The sequence below is a fragment of the Frieseomelitta varia genome, unplaced genomic scaffold (genome assembly GCF_011392965.1).
Source record: "Frieseomelitta varia isolate USP_RPSP 00005682 unplaced genomic scaffold, Fvar_1.2 scaffold_794, whole genome shotgun sequence".
NCBI lineage: Eukaryota > Metazoa > Arthropoda > Insecta > Hymenoptera > Apidae > Frieseomelitta > Frieseomelitta varia.
In genome coordinates this window covers 21,646-38,300 of record NW_025110583.1, presented here as the reverse complement: position 1 = coordinate 38,300, position 16,655 = coordinate 21,646, and the positions used below count along the sequence as shown (strand labels likewise).

The 16,655-nt window shown below is 34.4% G+C and overlaps 1 protein-coding gene across 5 annotated transcripts in view; it reads left to right on the top strand.

Moving 5' to 3' along the window:
* Nucleotides 1-16,655, top strand: part of LOC122536045 (otoferlin-like) — a 34,803-nt gene that overhangs the window by 16,368 nt on the left and 1,780 nt on the right. For 2 of the 5 annotated variants that reach the window (XM_043668072.1, XM_043668071.1), the window contains exons 8-24: nucleotides 20-104; nucleotides 6,379-6,722; nucleotides 7,382-7,692; nucleotides 8,287-8,530; nucleotides 9,787-10,023; nucleotides 10,518-10,826; nucleotides 10,903-11,055; nucleotides 11,289-11,489; nucleotides 12,198-12,449; nucleotides 12,588-12,638; nucleotides 13,263-13,564; nucleotides 13,876-14,240; nucleotides 14,361-14,543; nucleotides 14,619-15,336; nucleotides 15,616-15,786; nucleotides 15,844-16,013; nucleotides 16,230-16,548. In XM_043668072.1, the coding sequence (XP_043524007.1) occupies nucleotides 20-104; nucleotides 6,379-6,722; nucleotides 7,382-7,692; nucleotides 8,287-8,530; nucleotides 9,787-10,023; nucleotides 10,518-10,826; nucleotides 10,903-11,055; nucleotides 11,289-11,489; nucleotides 12,198-12,449; nucleotides 12,588-12,638; nucleotides 13,263-13,564; nucleotides 13,876-14,240; nucleotides 14,361-14,543; nucleotides 14,619-15,336; nucleotides 15,616-15,786; nucleotides 15,844-16,013; nucleotides 16,230-16,548 (4,415 nt within the window). The remainder of the gene's footprint in view (nucleotides 1-19; nucleotides 105-6,378; nucleotides 6,723-7,381; nucleotides 7,693-8,286; nucleotides 8,531-9,786; nucleotides 10,024-10,517; nucleotides 10,827-10,902; nucleotides 11,056-11,288; nucleotides 11,490-12,197; nucleotides 12,450-12,587; nucleotides 12,639-13,262; nucleotides 13,565-13,875; nucleotides 14,241-14,360; nucleotides 14,544-14,618; nucleotides 15,337-15,615; nucleotides 15,787-15,843; nucleotides 16,014-16,229; nucleotides 16,549-16,655) is intronic. The other 3 variants (XM_043668074.1, XM_043668073.1, XM_043668075.1) reach the window with 2 other exon arrangements.

Here is a 16,655-nt window from a genome sequence, read left to right as displayed (position 1 = left end):
ACCCTCTATTGATACGCAGGTGCAGCAATCGCGGAATCTCTTACGCGCTAATCTAACGCTGGGCAGCTTTAAATTAGACATCGCGACCGTATGGGCACAACCAGGTATATTTTTCCAGTCCTTCGAGAAGGATTCTAAAGGTTTACTGTTAATCATTACTGACTGTCTTTCATCTTTTATCGAGCCTCGACGAGTGTATCCAAGCAAAACAATTTCTCCGCTCGTCGTTTCATTGAAAAGTGAAACGACACTTCTGTGGATGGAAATATAAATTTCAAATCGATTTATAATAATTTCGATGAAACCGAGACAGGGACATTGTATAGTATCCGGACTGCGAAATTTTTGGCGTGAAAATGTGTCCCCTCGAAAATATTTTTAGGAGGTATTCTAGTTTAAATGTATTTTAAGTAAATAAATTTCCCGAAGAGACCACGAAACTTTTTGTTGATTCTTTTTTACGTAAATTTATGGATATTTATAAGTTAGAAAATAAACGAGAAAATGAAAGGAATATCGATCGGTATGGCTGTGGCTGTGAATCAAAAAAAAAAAAAAAAAATAAAAATCTTGATTGTTAAAGCACCTTTAATCGGAAATATTGTTTTATTCGAAACGTTATTTTGTCTCTGTCGCGTTGGAAACATGGATTTCAAAAATTTTAATTGCGATAACAGCACACGCACTAGAAATCCTTTCAAAATTTTACATCAGCCCACCAAAATAAAACTAGAACTTGAAATATCGCCGGGGTCATTTCAAGAAATGTGGTTTCGAGGAAAACTTGTTCAAAGGAGAATTCTATTTTCACACAGAGTGCTGGTTTGCATCGGTGTTTCTTCTTAGTGGGGATCAAATATGTATTTGACGTGGTGAAATGAGCTCTAAAAGTATCCTTCCTCTAAACTAGGACACTTGAAACAATGAATATCAACGGACAATGAGTTGTGTTCTTCAAATTAGATTAAATTTTGCGAAATCAAACGAATCCTTTCAAACACGTGCACGCAAATATAACAGAAAAAGAGAGAGATCGAGTTTTTCCCGAAATTTTAAACCAGAATATCTGCTTTCAGGCTGCTGTGAAATGAAAATGTGGTAAACGATTTAAAAAATTCAGACATTTGGCCACTGTTATTGTTTCCTTGAAAAGAGTTTTCAAGATGCTCAAAAATATCCAAAGACGTTGAAATCCATTGTATTTGAAATCGTCAATTTTTATTTACCCATCGAACAATTACCATTTTATATTTCAAACATACTATACTCTTGTTGCCAGAGATTTACTTCGACGAAAATCCAGCACCAAAATCCCGCTATTCCACTTGGTGGGATAATGCCAGACCAGAATGAAGAATACAGAAATTAGTACAAAAAATTCTCTCTGCCATTTTCTTTTCCGCTTCGGTTTATAATCCTCTTGTTGGCTTTAATTTCACCCGAGGTTAATTGCCACCCGGCGAGGCTTTATCCAACCCACTGATACTCCTTTTTAAAGGTCATTAAGTTTAATCACTTTGCAACCACAAACGATGATACTTCGTGACACAATACCACGCCACAAACGAGATATTTCATGCGAGTTTTAGGATGAGAGGTTATGCTTTGAACAAAAATCAAAGCACGAAATCTCCCTGTTGAAACTTGGTCTGACTTGTAAAAAAAAAAAAAAAAAAATGTAAAAACCAGTCATTTCTTGTGAATATTATATTGTATCGCTATACATTAATTCGCGTAATTGAATTGTAGCATATGTAAGAGAAAATACATACGCACGTGTGTTTCGTTTGGCATCCCTTCTACAAATTGATTTTTTCAAATTAAAACTCTCGTCCCAATGAAAAAATTATGTACGTGAGATATCTCGCCCGATGGTGGTCATCATACGAACGAAACTGTATCGCAGGATCTCCCTTGTCGAGGTAACTAAAATATTTACAGCTTATACCGGGTTTACAACGCGGACGTGACTTCTCGCTAGTTTTCTGTTCGAGATTTTTTGCATCCGCGTGCCATGTATTTCGTTCTAATCGTTTACTTCTAATTTTCTGGGATTATCGGAGAGTTTCCAGTTGCCTCTGCCTCTTAATAGCAGTAAATGCATCGTAATCCCGTAGGAGGTTACGAGCGGCAAGCACCGTTACCGTCGATATTAGCTAAACCGTGTAAGGAAGTGACACGGGTAGCTTGTTGCAGATGGCAACTTTCGGGCGTTGCCAATTTACGCTAATACCGCTCTACTATCCTCATGGGCTTCTCTTTTCTCGCAAACATAGTTGGTTTTTTTTTTTCTCTTCTTAACAATCTTCAATCAGCAAATATTATTCGATCTCGACGTCAGACAGAAACTCATACACTCATTCTGGTTAATTCAAATGAGCTTTATTTGCAATCCTACATTACGTATGTATGTATATATATATATACATACATACGTAATATATATATATATATATATATATATATATATATATATATATATATATATTTTATATTTTTTTTATGTATATATTTTTTTTTNAATAAAAATTCTATTTTTGTATGTACATATATATATATATATATACATAATATATATATATATATATATATATATATATATATATATATATATATATATATATATTATATCTTTATTGTCTGCAGATTTTTTAATTTTTCTGATAATGATAATTCACATAATTTTGAAGAGTAACGTGATGTAATACATTATTTACGCAATTTTTATAGTAAATATACTCGTGTTTATTTTCTTCTTTTGTGCGTGTGTCGATCTCACGAACTAGTGTCAATCAAAGTCAAATTTTTCCGCTCTTTATGACGTATGAGTAGTTAGCTTAAAAGTTATAAAAGCTTTTTAATCGTTCTAAAATTTCAACATCGAACAAATATACAAAGTTGTTCTGTAAAGTCTTCAGTCATTCAATTGTTATTTTTTTCGATCCAAGTACTCCAATGCTTTCTTATAGGGAATGAAAAAATCCATATAAAGAAATTATATATTATAGTTCCATTGAATTAGTTTCGGAGAGTACAGCATTTCAAGATATATAATTTTTTTCTAGTAAAATTTTGTCTATCTCCCTCCGTTTTAACGTTATATTTTGACCCAGTTGCGAAAGGTAGCCTGCATCTTTCGGACACGTTATTTCTGTGAAAAATGATCCTTATTTTCAACCTCAACCTTTGGCATGAATACAATGAAAAGATAAATGAAGCTGCAAATTCTTTTATTAACAGTAAATGGACCGAGTTTCTATTCAATTGCGTGTCAAATTGCAATCTCAAATATTCAATTTTGTATATCGTGAGCGTAAACATTTTATAAAGAGGAATGTGTTAAGCTGGCACGAGAAACTGGACGAGGGCTAAAGAACTTCTAAAATCGTTCTAACCAAATATTTTGCAGTCTGAATATTATACTTCAGCCCGGAACACATTCAATTAAATTACATGTTTATCGTTTTATTCTGCATTCTCATTGGAAAGCAATGAATTCAGTTCTTTTGCATTGAAATCGCAGCGAAATTAATTACACATTGTATCATCATGCAACATGCTCTCTGTGTACGGTCGTCAATTTTCGTTTACGCGTAACGTAACGATAAAAAGGTTGATCGTGACTAAATTTCATCGTTAAAGAAGAATTAAATTGGCAACAATGTATTACACAAATCCATATATATCGAACACGTAGCAAAAAATAAAAAAAATAAAAAATAAAAAAAGATAAAGCAGGGTGGTACGAATGAAACATTTGAATGGAAAAGAATCGAAATAATATCGACAAAATGCAAAAAAAAAAAAAAAAAAGAAGCGAAACAACCATTCTTCTACGTATCATGTCATTTTTATCATGCATCAGTATTCATTTTAATTCACAGCTTGTATAAATCGCTTATGTATCGTAGTTTCTGACAGCAAGTCATGCCGCTTCTGTAGCGTAGAATATTTATAACTATTATGCGTACGAGAAGAAAGAAAAAAAAAAACATATATAGAAAGTTGAACGAAAGTATTCGCACACTCGATGAAAAATTCTCTGCATTTTTAAATTGCCATAAAGTCATGAAAAAAAAATCTTGCAACAATCCAGCTGGCCTCATTTTGAAGCGGAACTTTTACCTTACCAACTTCGAGTCCGGTTTTTTTCCAAAGCAGTTTCGACATTATGTAAATCGGATTTTACATACGGTAGAAGAGCAAGGACTTTTGAAAATTGTAAAAAATTCAAATTGTCTCTGGAAACGTTAAAAGAACTTTTTTTTTATAACTAACTCTACCATGGTCTTGAAGTTTGAAGTTTCGCTTTTACAACGATCTGTTAAAACTTGCCGATTTCTTTTCGCCAGTTTATTGAAATTTTGAGCATTAATGTTAAGTGACATAACGTTGGAATTTCTTGAATTTCTATCAATATGATCCTAATGTTTAGGGTTCAATAAAAAGATCGTACAGGCAAGAAGTCGTTATAAAGAAAACTTTAATCTTTGAGACCATGATAGGTTTAGTTATGAAAAAAATTTCTTACTTTGGAGACGTTTTTTTAAATTTTTACGATTTTCGATCTTTGGAAACAATGGACTCAAAATTGATAAAATAGAGGTTTTGTGTCTTTAAAATGACCAACTGTTGTATGATTTTGTTTCACGAATAACAGTTTAAAATTTCGACAATTATTCATCGAGTACAACTTTGCATATATGCAAGTTCCTTATTTTACCACGTGAAAATGAATGCATTAGAGCAGATTGAAACCGTAATAAACAGAAAGTAAGTAAATACGTTGGAAGTCGTTACGTAAGTATCCACGTGCGACATTCATTGACGAAACATAGTTACTCGTTTACCATAAATGACGATTCTACGATTTTCCTTTTAGAAAGTTACAACATTTTAAATGATCGGGAATTTCTCATCGTCACTGGTTCAATTATATCGAATTTCAAATATTTAAAACAAAAAAAAAAAAAAGAAAAGAGAGATTTTGGACATTTCGTGGATCTTAATTCATTTGTTAGTTAAAATTAGATCGTTTTTAAAACGTCGACGACGTTCTTTACATTTGTTTAAAAGAATATGTAACAAATTTTTAATATGCACGAAGATTTTTTTTTGGTTTGAGTGTATAATCACTGTATTGTATGTGTATAAATAAAATTTATTTATTTTAATTTTAATTTAAATTTTTCCGATTTAAGCATCAGCAAATTTACTTAACCGATCTACTCTTACATCTTACTTGCTAAACCAGACTAGTGTGGCTAATTTCGAGATCAATTTCATTTTCTTACTCTCCATCTCTCATGTTTAACTCAATTTACTGATTGCATTTGCTGGTCTTTTATTTCTTACTTTATTCACTCTTGGTTGTATTTTCTGCAATCTTCACTCAGTTATTTCAATCAAATAAAATTAAATTGAAATAATTGTAACAACAATAAGAATATTTTCTATACATTAGTACGTTTGTAATTAAATTATTGGAAGGAGGATAAGTGAGAATAGTTAATTTTGCAGCAAAGCATTTGTAATATTTCAATTGAAAGTGCAGTGTAAAGCCAGGTGATAAATTACGTGAATATTTATGTAAATTTATATTCTTGTGGATGAAATTAAATAACTTGAGCAAAAATTTGTTTCGCGTGATAAGTGTTACAATGAATACTACATTATATATATATTTTTGTATATTATCTGCATTCTGTGTATTTTAGTATTTTTCAGTTTTCTATAAAATATGTAAACTGTGATATAGTAATCTAATAACATATGTCTCGTTCTGTCATACTTACAAAATATATGAAAATGCATCATTTTTCTGAAAAAAATGATAGTATTAGTTTGAACAAAATTCGAGTTGTAGCACGTAATATTAAAGAATAGAAGATTACGTTTCTCACTGTACAAATTTCAGAAACATAGTCAAATTTTTTTAAGAATCTGTGCAACTTCAACTAACAAATAAAGTTAGTGTCCATGAGATATTTAAAATGCCTGTATTTCTTTAAATATTTGAAATTTGCGGATGTACGTAGACTTTCGTGACTGACTGTGACATCTTCAAGCAATATTTCTACATTTTTTTAATCAATCATAGTATTGTCGATACATGTGTGAATATCGACAATACCATGCTTCAACCATTCGATGAGCCAAGATACTGAAAAACCTCCAAAGATGCATCGGAAGCGAATGACTGCTAAAAGTTGCATCTTCTATCATTTACTCATAAATCACTTACATACTTAATGCTCACGTATTATGTATTTGAATGGTGTCTCCTTTTTCTGTCCTTTTGTGTTACGATGTCTACACGTTGTAAAAAAACGGATCGCTTCCGCATTCTGACGAGCGTAACGCACGTTTACTCTGTAGATCATCAATTTTACCATAAATGGGCTTTGTTGACGGACCCGGACGATGTGGCTGGAGGTCCAAAGGGTTATCTGAAGTGCGACATAAGCGTGATCGGCAAAGGCGACACAGTGAAAATCCCTCCCAAAAGTGAGAAGGATGAGGACGACATCGAGGGTAATCTTTTGCTTCCGGATGGCGTGCCTATCGAAAGGCAACGGGCCAAGTTCATCGTGAAGGTGTACAGAGCCGATGGGCTACCGAAGATGAACAGCAGCATTATGGCGAACGTAAAGAAGGCGTTTACCGGCGAGGTCAAGGATCTTGTCGACCCATACGTTCAAGTGTCCTTCGCCGGATTAACCGTAAGCGGAAAGTTAATCAGAAAAAAATTTGTAGATCTAGATGGTACATAGAAAAATTGTAAGACGTGAACAATAAGAGGATTAAATAGTAAAATCTTATAAAACTGAATTAGATATGACAAAAGTAATGAATGTATAATATCTGTAACTGTATGTTTTGAAATATACAGGCGTGTGATATAAAAAAGAAAAATATTCAATACAGATTTCATTATATACGTATATAAAATAGCAATCTAACTTTCCTTTGTTTGTCACCGTATCTACTCTTTAGTTTTAGCTTTAGTTTTAGCTTTCAGTTTCCGTATATATAATTAATAATGACCCATACGTTCAAGTGTCTTTCGCCGGATTAACTGTAAGAGTTAACAATCACAAAGTTGATCAGAAAAAAATTTGTAGATCTAGATGGTACATAGAAAAATTGTAAGATGTTAACAGTAAGTAAAATCTTATAAAACTGAATTAGGTATGACAAAAGAAATGAATGTATAATATCTGTAAATGTCTTGGAATATACAGGCGTTTGATATAAAAAAGAAAAATATTCAATATATACGTATGTAAAATATCAGTCTAACTTTCCTTTGTTCGTCACTGTATCTACGCTTTAATTTTAGCTTTCAGTCCATATGTGTAACAGATTTTTCTATTTTCAGGGTAAGACGAGCGTTAAGAGGCACAGTTACGCGCCAGTTTGGAACGAACAGATCATTTTCACGGAAATGTTCCCGCCCCTCTGTCAGAGGATTAAAATTCAGTTATGCGACGACGATCCGGTTCACGCGACCGTCATCGGTACGCATTTTGTCGATTTGAAGCAAATCAGCAACGACGGCGAGAAGGGATTTTTACCAACCTTTGGGCCAGCTTTTATTCATTTCTACGGAAGTATTAGGGATTACAGTATTATAGACAAGCACTCCACGTTGAACGCTGGATTGGGGGAAGGAATTTCTTACAGAGCAAGGTTGTGACTCGATTTCGTTTCTCCTCTGTCAAGGAACTCTAGAACTAGACTGTGGATTTTTATGTATTTATGGAAAATTTACAACGTGCAAAAATGTATAAAATATATGAGTATATTTTATAATATAATACGTAAAATGTATAAAATATCGGAAGTAGAGAACGAGAGTTATGTACAGAATGCTGATTTTCTTTATTTTAAAATTTTTACGATCTTCGCTAAAAAAAAAACTTCTCTTATCTACTATATATTATAGAGTATACTATATTATATATATTGTAATTTACTCTATATATTATAGAGTAAACTATATTATATATGTTATAGTTTACTCTATTATATTATAGAGTTTGCTATATAGTACACTCTACTTTGGTATTTTTGCATATTATACACATTGTGAATTATTCCAATTTTCCATAAATATTTAGCATAGCGTAGGCTGCATTTTTTCAAAAATAATTCAGAGTCTACTGACAACATTAATTTCACTCAGCTCGAACCTCAGGAGTTCTAGAATTGTAAACCCTGTTATTCTATCGCCTAGAGTCGAAGAATCGAAATATTAATCGCACTATCGTCTTGCTTCTCTAGATTATTAATAGCTATTAGAACAGAAATAAGCGACAACGTAGAAATGGCCCCGTCGGAGGTTGAAGTGGAACCGACGATATCCGTCAACGAATCCGCTTATGCCAGGAACGAGGAATTTTTTCTTTTTGCCACTATAATGGATGCCACGATGATCGACAAGAAGCTCGGCGACAAACCAATGTATTTCGAATTATCGATCGGCAACGCGGGGAATGCTTTGGACGGACACAACGAAAGCTCCAAGGTATGGCTCGTACGTTGTGATTACTTCGAATCATCTGAAATTTGTATACATGTCGGAAAATTTGACCTACCTCGAATTACATTCGATAAGAACTCTTGATAGTTTTGACAAATTTTCAGTTTTTAATTTTTCTGGAGTGTCTTGAAAATCTTGATAGTTGTCTGTTAGGTGATACAAAAGAGATATACATAGAAAAAATTGGCATAGATGATTGGTAACGTTGAAAATGGGAAAAGGTATCCAGGAAAGTCAAAATATCGACTCGAGATATTTATGAACAACCAGAAACCAACGTACGAAGTGTGTTAATATTTCATGTCTGTGGTAGGGTTTGAAGCAAAGTAATTGAAAAGCTCGTAAAATATTTAATACTCATCACGCTATTAAATTCTATCGCAATTCTCAAGAGGTTCAAGACTCTTCTAAATTCTCGAAACTTTCAGGGCTTGTTAAGAGTTTCGACAATGTATAATCGAATTATATTCAAAGCAATTCAAATTTGTCGTCAAATGTACAATGGGAATTCGAAATATAGTAAAGCTCTTACATTCAAACTGATGGGGAGATAGAAGTATTTGGTTAATGAAATTCTCGAGTAATAACAAAGGTCACTTCAATGATAGCGAATTACATTTATCAAAATGGGGATTAAAAGAATTGTTAGTATATTAGTTTATTAATTAATTTATTTAGTTATTTAGTTAGTTTATTGTTTAGTATATTAAAGAATGCTACATTCCTGCTGAACTGCTTACTTTTTATATTTTATTTTAATCAACATAATCAAAGTCCTTTTGTAAATAAGAAGACTATTCCAACATAAGATGACACCTTCCATACTCATAAATGAAATATTGATTCATTGATTCTCTTATATCTTCTATCAGCATTATTTTTTTTAATAAAAGCTTGTATTTTATATTTCTGTAATTATGAAACATGTAGTAATAATAAATAAATTAGCAGAAGAAAAGACATTTATTATTAATAAATATTCTGTTCGGATAACAGTATTCGAATAAAGTGCATTCGGATGTTAAAATATTTGGTTCACAGGATCATCCATCATAGGATGATCCAAATAGGATCGTAATGCAAACTGTTTTAAATCCTATCGCACATTTGTGCATCGATAGGACCATCCATCGGATTTCTTGGATTAAAATGCATTCAACGAATGAAAAAGCACAAAAAAAAAAAAAAAGAAAACGAACGATGACAATTAAATGATTTTTATTATGATTGATTGCTGTTAGATGTGCGATATGGGACCAAAAAGTGGAACGAGCGGCGATCAAGAGGAGCTGCAGGAAGTGTTGAGCGGATCCTGGCAAAGTACAACGCCAGCTTGTAAACCGATGACGCACGACAAAATCTATTATTTTTTGCCATACTGGGATGATAAGCCTTGCCTTCACGTTAGAAGTATTTGGCCCGACTACAGACGCAGGATGTACAACAGCAATATAATCAGCAGGATTTCCGATAAGTTGGTAAGTCGTGAATGTCTACATATGTATGTATGTTTGCTGATATTTAAAGAAAAAGAAGGAAATTATATGACAGTAAATGAAAGTATGAATTTTTTGATCAAATAGTTACAAACAAGTCTTATTTGCTTTACTGTACATATATTAATTGTGTAGATCGTCATAAGAATCGTGTTTTCAATTTAGTTATATGTGCTTTTAAACAAGTGTAAGAAATATTTTGAATTAACTAAAATCCGTAAATTAATTTAAAATATTCCTTACACTTCAATTAAAATCCATAAATTAATTTAAAATATCCCTTACACTTCAATTAAAATCCATAAATTAATCTAAAATATTCCTTATACTTTAATTGAAATCATACGTTTGAAATTTCTATTTTATTTAATATTTGAAACTTAACTGACATTGCGTAGATTTTTGTACCGTGCGAACGTTTCTAGTTTATTGTCGAATAATTCACTTTGACCGAGTTCTTTCGCTGTTCACGACAGGAGGAAGGATTATCGGAGGCTCAGTCGCACGCGGACGACTGTTCAGGCGAGAAAATTTTGAAGGCTGCATTGGAGGAATTGAGCAGCAACTGCAACCGATATGTCAGTATCAGTAAATCGAGTGTCACCGGTCCCGGTGTTGGCAAGACGAAACTCGATAAAGAGAGAACGAAACTGTGTCAGAGGGAATTGGAGAATATAGGAATTATGTCACGAAATCTCAAGGCCGTCGTCACTAAGAGTAGTTTCAAGGAAAGATTGAAGACCGCTCAAGGCTATTTGCAGAAACTGAAGTTTCTCGTTGAGGACGTGAGTGATTGATTGTTCAAGATCATCATTTGCAAACATTTCCTTCGGACATTTTATCGTTAAACACGATTTTCAGCCTCAGGATTCTTTACCGGATGTTTTCATCTGGGTGATCAGTTCCGGACGTCGGATCGCGTACCACAGAATACTCGGAAGGGATTTGATCTACTCGATCGTCGATGAAGAATGTGGCAGACATTGCGGCAAAGTTCAAACCATGTTTCTTAAAGTACGTTTATCTTACCTTACGTTTCATCAAGGCAATTGAATGATGGAGTTGATAGTTAATTTTCTATCAACGATAAGTTAGAAAGGAGATATTTTTGGTCGAGGGAAGAAAGTTTAAAAAAATATATATATGTGAAAATAATTTGCCGTTAATATATATTCTTGTATGCAAGACGTGCAATTGATTTTGCATTTATGAATTTGTAATAAATAATGATAGAAATCGATCGACAGCTTCCAGGGAAGAAACGATTCGGACCTTCAGGCTGGGCGATACAGACGAAATTACAAATTTACATGTGGCTGGGCATCTTGAAGCATAAGAAATACTTCACGCAAGGTTTGCAAAAGGGTTACGAGCTTAGTCACGAGTTGAAAAACGTGGACAGGCCGCGCGCGTTACCACCGACTATTATTCATTACGTTGAAAAACACGTACGTATTTAATTCGAGAGTTTTTAGGCTACGGTTAATATTATATACGCCTATATAGACCCTGGCTCAGAAGTTTGGAGCACTCTTCTCTTTTTAATCGAAATAAATCTTTTCACACGTTTCTCTTGGGGAAATACGAATGTTTTATTTTTATTGTAAATGTAATTAATCATAAATTTCAACATTTATATTTATTTAATATTAATATCATATAAAACACTTATATTTATTTTAGGAAAATAATAATATCATATGTATGTGTATCATATATATTAATATCATGAATTTTTAATATAAAATATACATATAACACGCTCTTAATTTTTGAGGGACAATGTATTGTTGTTCATCTGAGATACATATTTCTGTGACGCATGTTGTACAAAAAATAGAAAAAATAGACATACAATTGATCGATTATTACTAGTTCTTGAACAATCGTTTATTAAAAATTTGTTAATCTTTCATTTGTTAAATTTGTTAGAAGAAAAGAATATACTATTAAAATCCGTCTGAATATTCTGAATACTTCTCATAAAATCAAACGATTAGTATATGTATATTATATCACTTTCATTTATTTTGAGGTATTTAATTCGTTCATCTATGTATACGGGCGTATATATATAATCGCAGCTATAAACGTCGAAACTGTCGATCCTGTTATCCATTTTATTTTGTTATTAAAATAACTTGATCATTGAGTAGAAGTTCCAGTTAAGAGCGCACATGTATCAGGCCCGATCTTTGATCGGCAGCGATGCATCTGGTCTCTCCGACCCCTTCGCGAGAGTTATTTGCGGCGAATTTTGCAAATCTACTCAAGTGATCGACGAAACTTTGAGTCCAACGTGGGACGAACTTCTTCTCTTCGACGACATCTTAATCTATGGGACTGACGAAGAAATTAAGAAGGAACCACCGTCAATTGTCATCGAACTCTTTGATCAAGACAAAGTGGTATGTCACGATGGAGAGTTTCTCCAGTATACGTTCCGCTTTGTTTTTCGTTGCTATACAATGTTTAATTAAAGACGTAAAGAAAATTGTGCGATTACAATTGTTTTTCTCATTCTTTTCTGATTCTTTTGTTTTCAGAGTCATTTTGTAACTATGGACATAACACTGCATGAGGGCTCTGCTTTAACAGTTTGTATACGATATACGACATTCATACGCAGAAACACACGCTTACGCATTTTATTCTTTTGACGTCGATTTGTATTACTGGCCAGAAGTTTGGGGGCATGTTCTTGCATAAAATTATTACAGAGATCTTTTGATATTGGTACACATTTCTAATATCACACACTTGCGACGAAAACTTAAAAGAACTTTTGAGTTATTTTTTAATTATCACTATGAGAATGCCGAAATATTTTGTAGCGAAATATTGAATTAAGTATGAAATATAAAAATATATCCAAACCTTTGGCTCCTTTAAAATTGTTATAAAATCGAAGTGACTCGTAATTATCACGAGTATGTTCGTAACGTTTCAGAAAATATTCGTCGATAAAATAAAAGAAGTCGCGCAGTAACTTTATTAGTATAACAAACAACTTAGAGATAAGTACACTGCGATTTACACGTTTCCCGAAAGAGAGAACTTTTAAAAATTCTTGGAAAACAGAGGGAAGAAAGTCGATACCCGATAATAAATTACGCAAATTATTGAATAATTTATTTCTGGAAACAGGAAACAATTGAAAACTAGAACATTTATAGGATGATAGATAGAAATTGAACGGAGTGAATGCATGACGGTTTCAGGGGAAATCGGAGTACATAGGTCGGGCTGTTGCACGACCTCACGTGAAACTTGCCTCAGAATCTTATACGCCACCCAAATTTCCACCGTCGTTAGAATGGTACGATGTAACAAGAGGTGTTGCAAGAGCCGGTGAACTTCTTGCCGTTTTCGAGTTACTCGAATATCCGTCGGCGAAGGATTATGGCTTTCCCACGTTGCCGGATCCGAAGGAAATGCCAAGCCAAACGTCCATCGCTGCTCAGGATCGGGGACCTATTCTTCCGGTTCCGGTTGGTATCCGACCAACTCTCTCCAAATATCGGTAATTACTTCTATCCATTTTACAATAATTTCATTTTCAACTTTGACTTGTAATTACTTTTAATTTTTATAATTAACTTATAATCGGTAATTTTATCATCTGTGCATTAGTTACTCTTTTGTTTAATAAATAAATTAATTAAACCAAGTTGAAAAAACAATAGAAACGAAAATTTAATTAAGAAAAATATAGTTATAATTATCATCATACGATTATAATTAAAATTAAAAGATGACGATAATTCAAAGAAGCAATTTAAAAATAACAAAAATTGAATTAAGAATAGCGCGCGCTGTTGTCTTGTGTGGCAGGATCGAGGTTTTGTTTTGGGGTCTAAGGGATTTAAAGAGGATACATTTAATGACCGTGGACAAGCCTCGAGTAGACGTCGAATGTGCTGGTCACATCCTCTATTCTTCGGTTATAACAAACGCTAGGAAAAATCCAAATTTCAACACACCGGTGAAGTTCTTGGAACTAGAACTACCGGAGCAGGAGCTCTATCGGCCACCTTTGACCATCAGGGCTGTAGATTGCAGAAGTTTCGGCCGTTATACTCTCGTTGGAACGCACACGATAAATTCGATCCATAAATATATGTATTATCCGCAAACGAAGAAAGCGAAGGACGTCGAAGAGAGAAAGAAGAATTTGTATCAGTTGCAGCAATACACAGGTAAAGTGATTTTGAGTTCAGAATCAATTAAATCTATTATCGATGGAAGTTCCATAAATGAATAAACGAACACTTTGTGTACATCTATCTGCTTTCGCTAATTGTTCTGTTCTGTGTCAGGTTTCGATACATCGAAGACTAAATTACATTATCCATCTTTACCAGAGTCATTAACCGATCTCGAGTTCGTTATTGGAGACGTGATTATTACTCTCGGTTTGGAGCCTGGTTGGCCAACGAAGAAAGACAAAACGGAACAGAATATTAAGAAGAAGCAAAGCTTGGCCAACGATGGAAGTATGGGTATGCACTATATTAAATAAAATATAAAGCACAGATGGTAACGTTACAGCGCTGATCCGAATGAATTCTGTCCAGGTGATTTCAGTACGTTCGACGACGAGGACGGTTGTCAAGACTGGTGGACGAAATACTTTGCTTCTGTCGAAGTTATGATAGAAGAAAACAAGGAGCTACGCAGGGAGAAACCAATGTTTCAGACACAAGCAAACGGCACCGTTCCAACGTTCATGGAGGAAAATTACGGTCAAAATCAAGCGAATCTGTCTGGCGAGAAGAGTCCTGGCGTTACAGCGAAAAGATTGTTTGGCCTAAAGTCGACGGCGAATGCGGCCAGGTTCGTTTCGAAGCATTCCTACCAGAAGTTCCCGAAAACGGCGCTGTTGAAAGTGTATCCGAACGAACTGGAAGCTCAGCCGGAGTTTGAGCAGTTCAAGGAATGGCTGCACACGTTCGAGCTTTACAGAGGGAAGAAAACCGGGGACGAGCCTGAGGACGAGTCCCGAATAGTCGGTAGCTTCAAAGGAGCCTTGAAGGTTTACAAATGGCCTCTCCCCAAAGATTTGATCGATCACACGGTGATGGGATTCGATCCGCAGTATGGCTTTTTCCAAGGCGTACCTTCGAACGAACCGATTCACGTATTGGTACGAGTGTACATCGTCAAGGCAAACGATCTTCATCCTTGTGATCTGAATGGCAAAGCAGATCCTTATGTGGTCTTGCAATTGGGTGGCAAAAGGATCAGTGACAAAGAGAATTATGTGTCAAAGCAGCTCAATCCCGTATTTGGCAAGTATGTATCGATTTGATCGCGTACCATCACAATGTACAGCGATTCATTTGGTTGAAAATCAATTTTGTATCAAACTTCAGTCAAACTTGACTCTCGAGTAGGTCACAAATGACTATTACTAAAAATTCAAAGTAGATAATTTTAAGAAACACCATGCGTATAATTTATATTTGTAATTAATTACTATTATTATATATGAAGGTGTTTCTAATTTTAGTCACCCAAATCGGCAAAGCGGACCACTGTGCGATGTTACGATAAATTCATTTTGTTTGCAAGGTGTTTCGAGATAGAAGCAACCTTCCCGCAGGATTCGTTGCTGACGGTTCAGGTGTTGGACTGGGACTTGGTCGGCACGGACGACATGATCGGTGAAACGAAAATCGATCTGGAAAATCGATTTTACAGCAGGCACCGTGCCACTTGCGGACTAGCCAAAAAATACGACGAGTAAGTTTTTGAACGAGAATGTTCCGAAATGAAATAATCGGTATGTCTGGTTGTCAGGTCTGGTTACAACAAATGGAGAGACGCGATGAAACCGACGCAAATCTTACTGAAACTTTGCAAAGAAGGGAAGATCGACGGGCCGGTATATTCGCACGGGAAAGTAACAATCGGAAGAAAGACGTTTTCTTTATCGAATGAGGAAATGGAATGCTATGTTCATACGAAAGGTAACGATCTCCACGCAATAGTCAATTTTTAGGAATCCATGTGCAAAATAAGGGTATCGATATTTCGAAAATGGTTCAAGATCTTTTCAATTTCTATAGTCTAACAGCGATTGATTATTTTGTTAAATGCGTACTTCGATTGATTTTCTTACAATTAATATTGTAAAACGTTTCTTACAGTTAGTGTTACAAACGTTGAAACGTTTATCTTTTTAGGTATAGAAGAACATCTTGCATTGGCAGTCCTTCATCAGTGGCATGCTTTTCCAAGAATCGGTTGCGCTTTGGTCCCAGAGCATGTAGAAACACGTCCACTTTATAATCCTGAAAAACCAGGGATCGAGCAAGGAAAATTAGAAATGTGGGTCGACATGTTTCCCATGGACATGCCATCACCAGGACCGTCGATAGATATCTCGCCGAGAAAGCCTAAAAGTTACGAACTTCGGATTATTATATGGAACACCGACGACGTTGTACTGGAAGATGATGCATTCTTCACTGGCGAAAAGATGAGCGACATTTATGTTAAAGGGTATTCTATGTGTATTTGTTTGTTCTATGTATATAATTTATACACTCGTATATAATGTGTACTTAACATTGTACAATGCGTATCTTGCGTTTGAATACTAACAATAG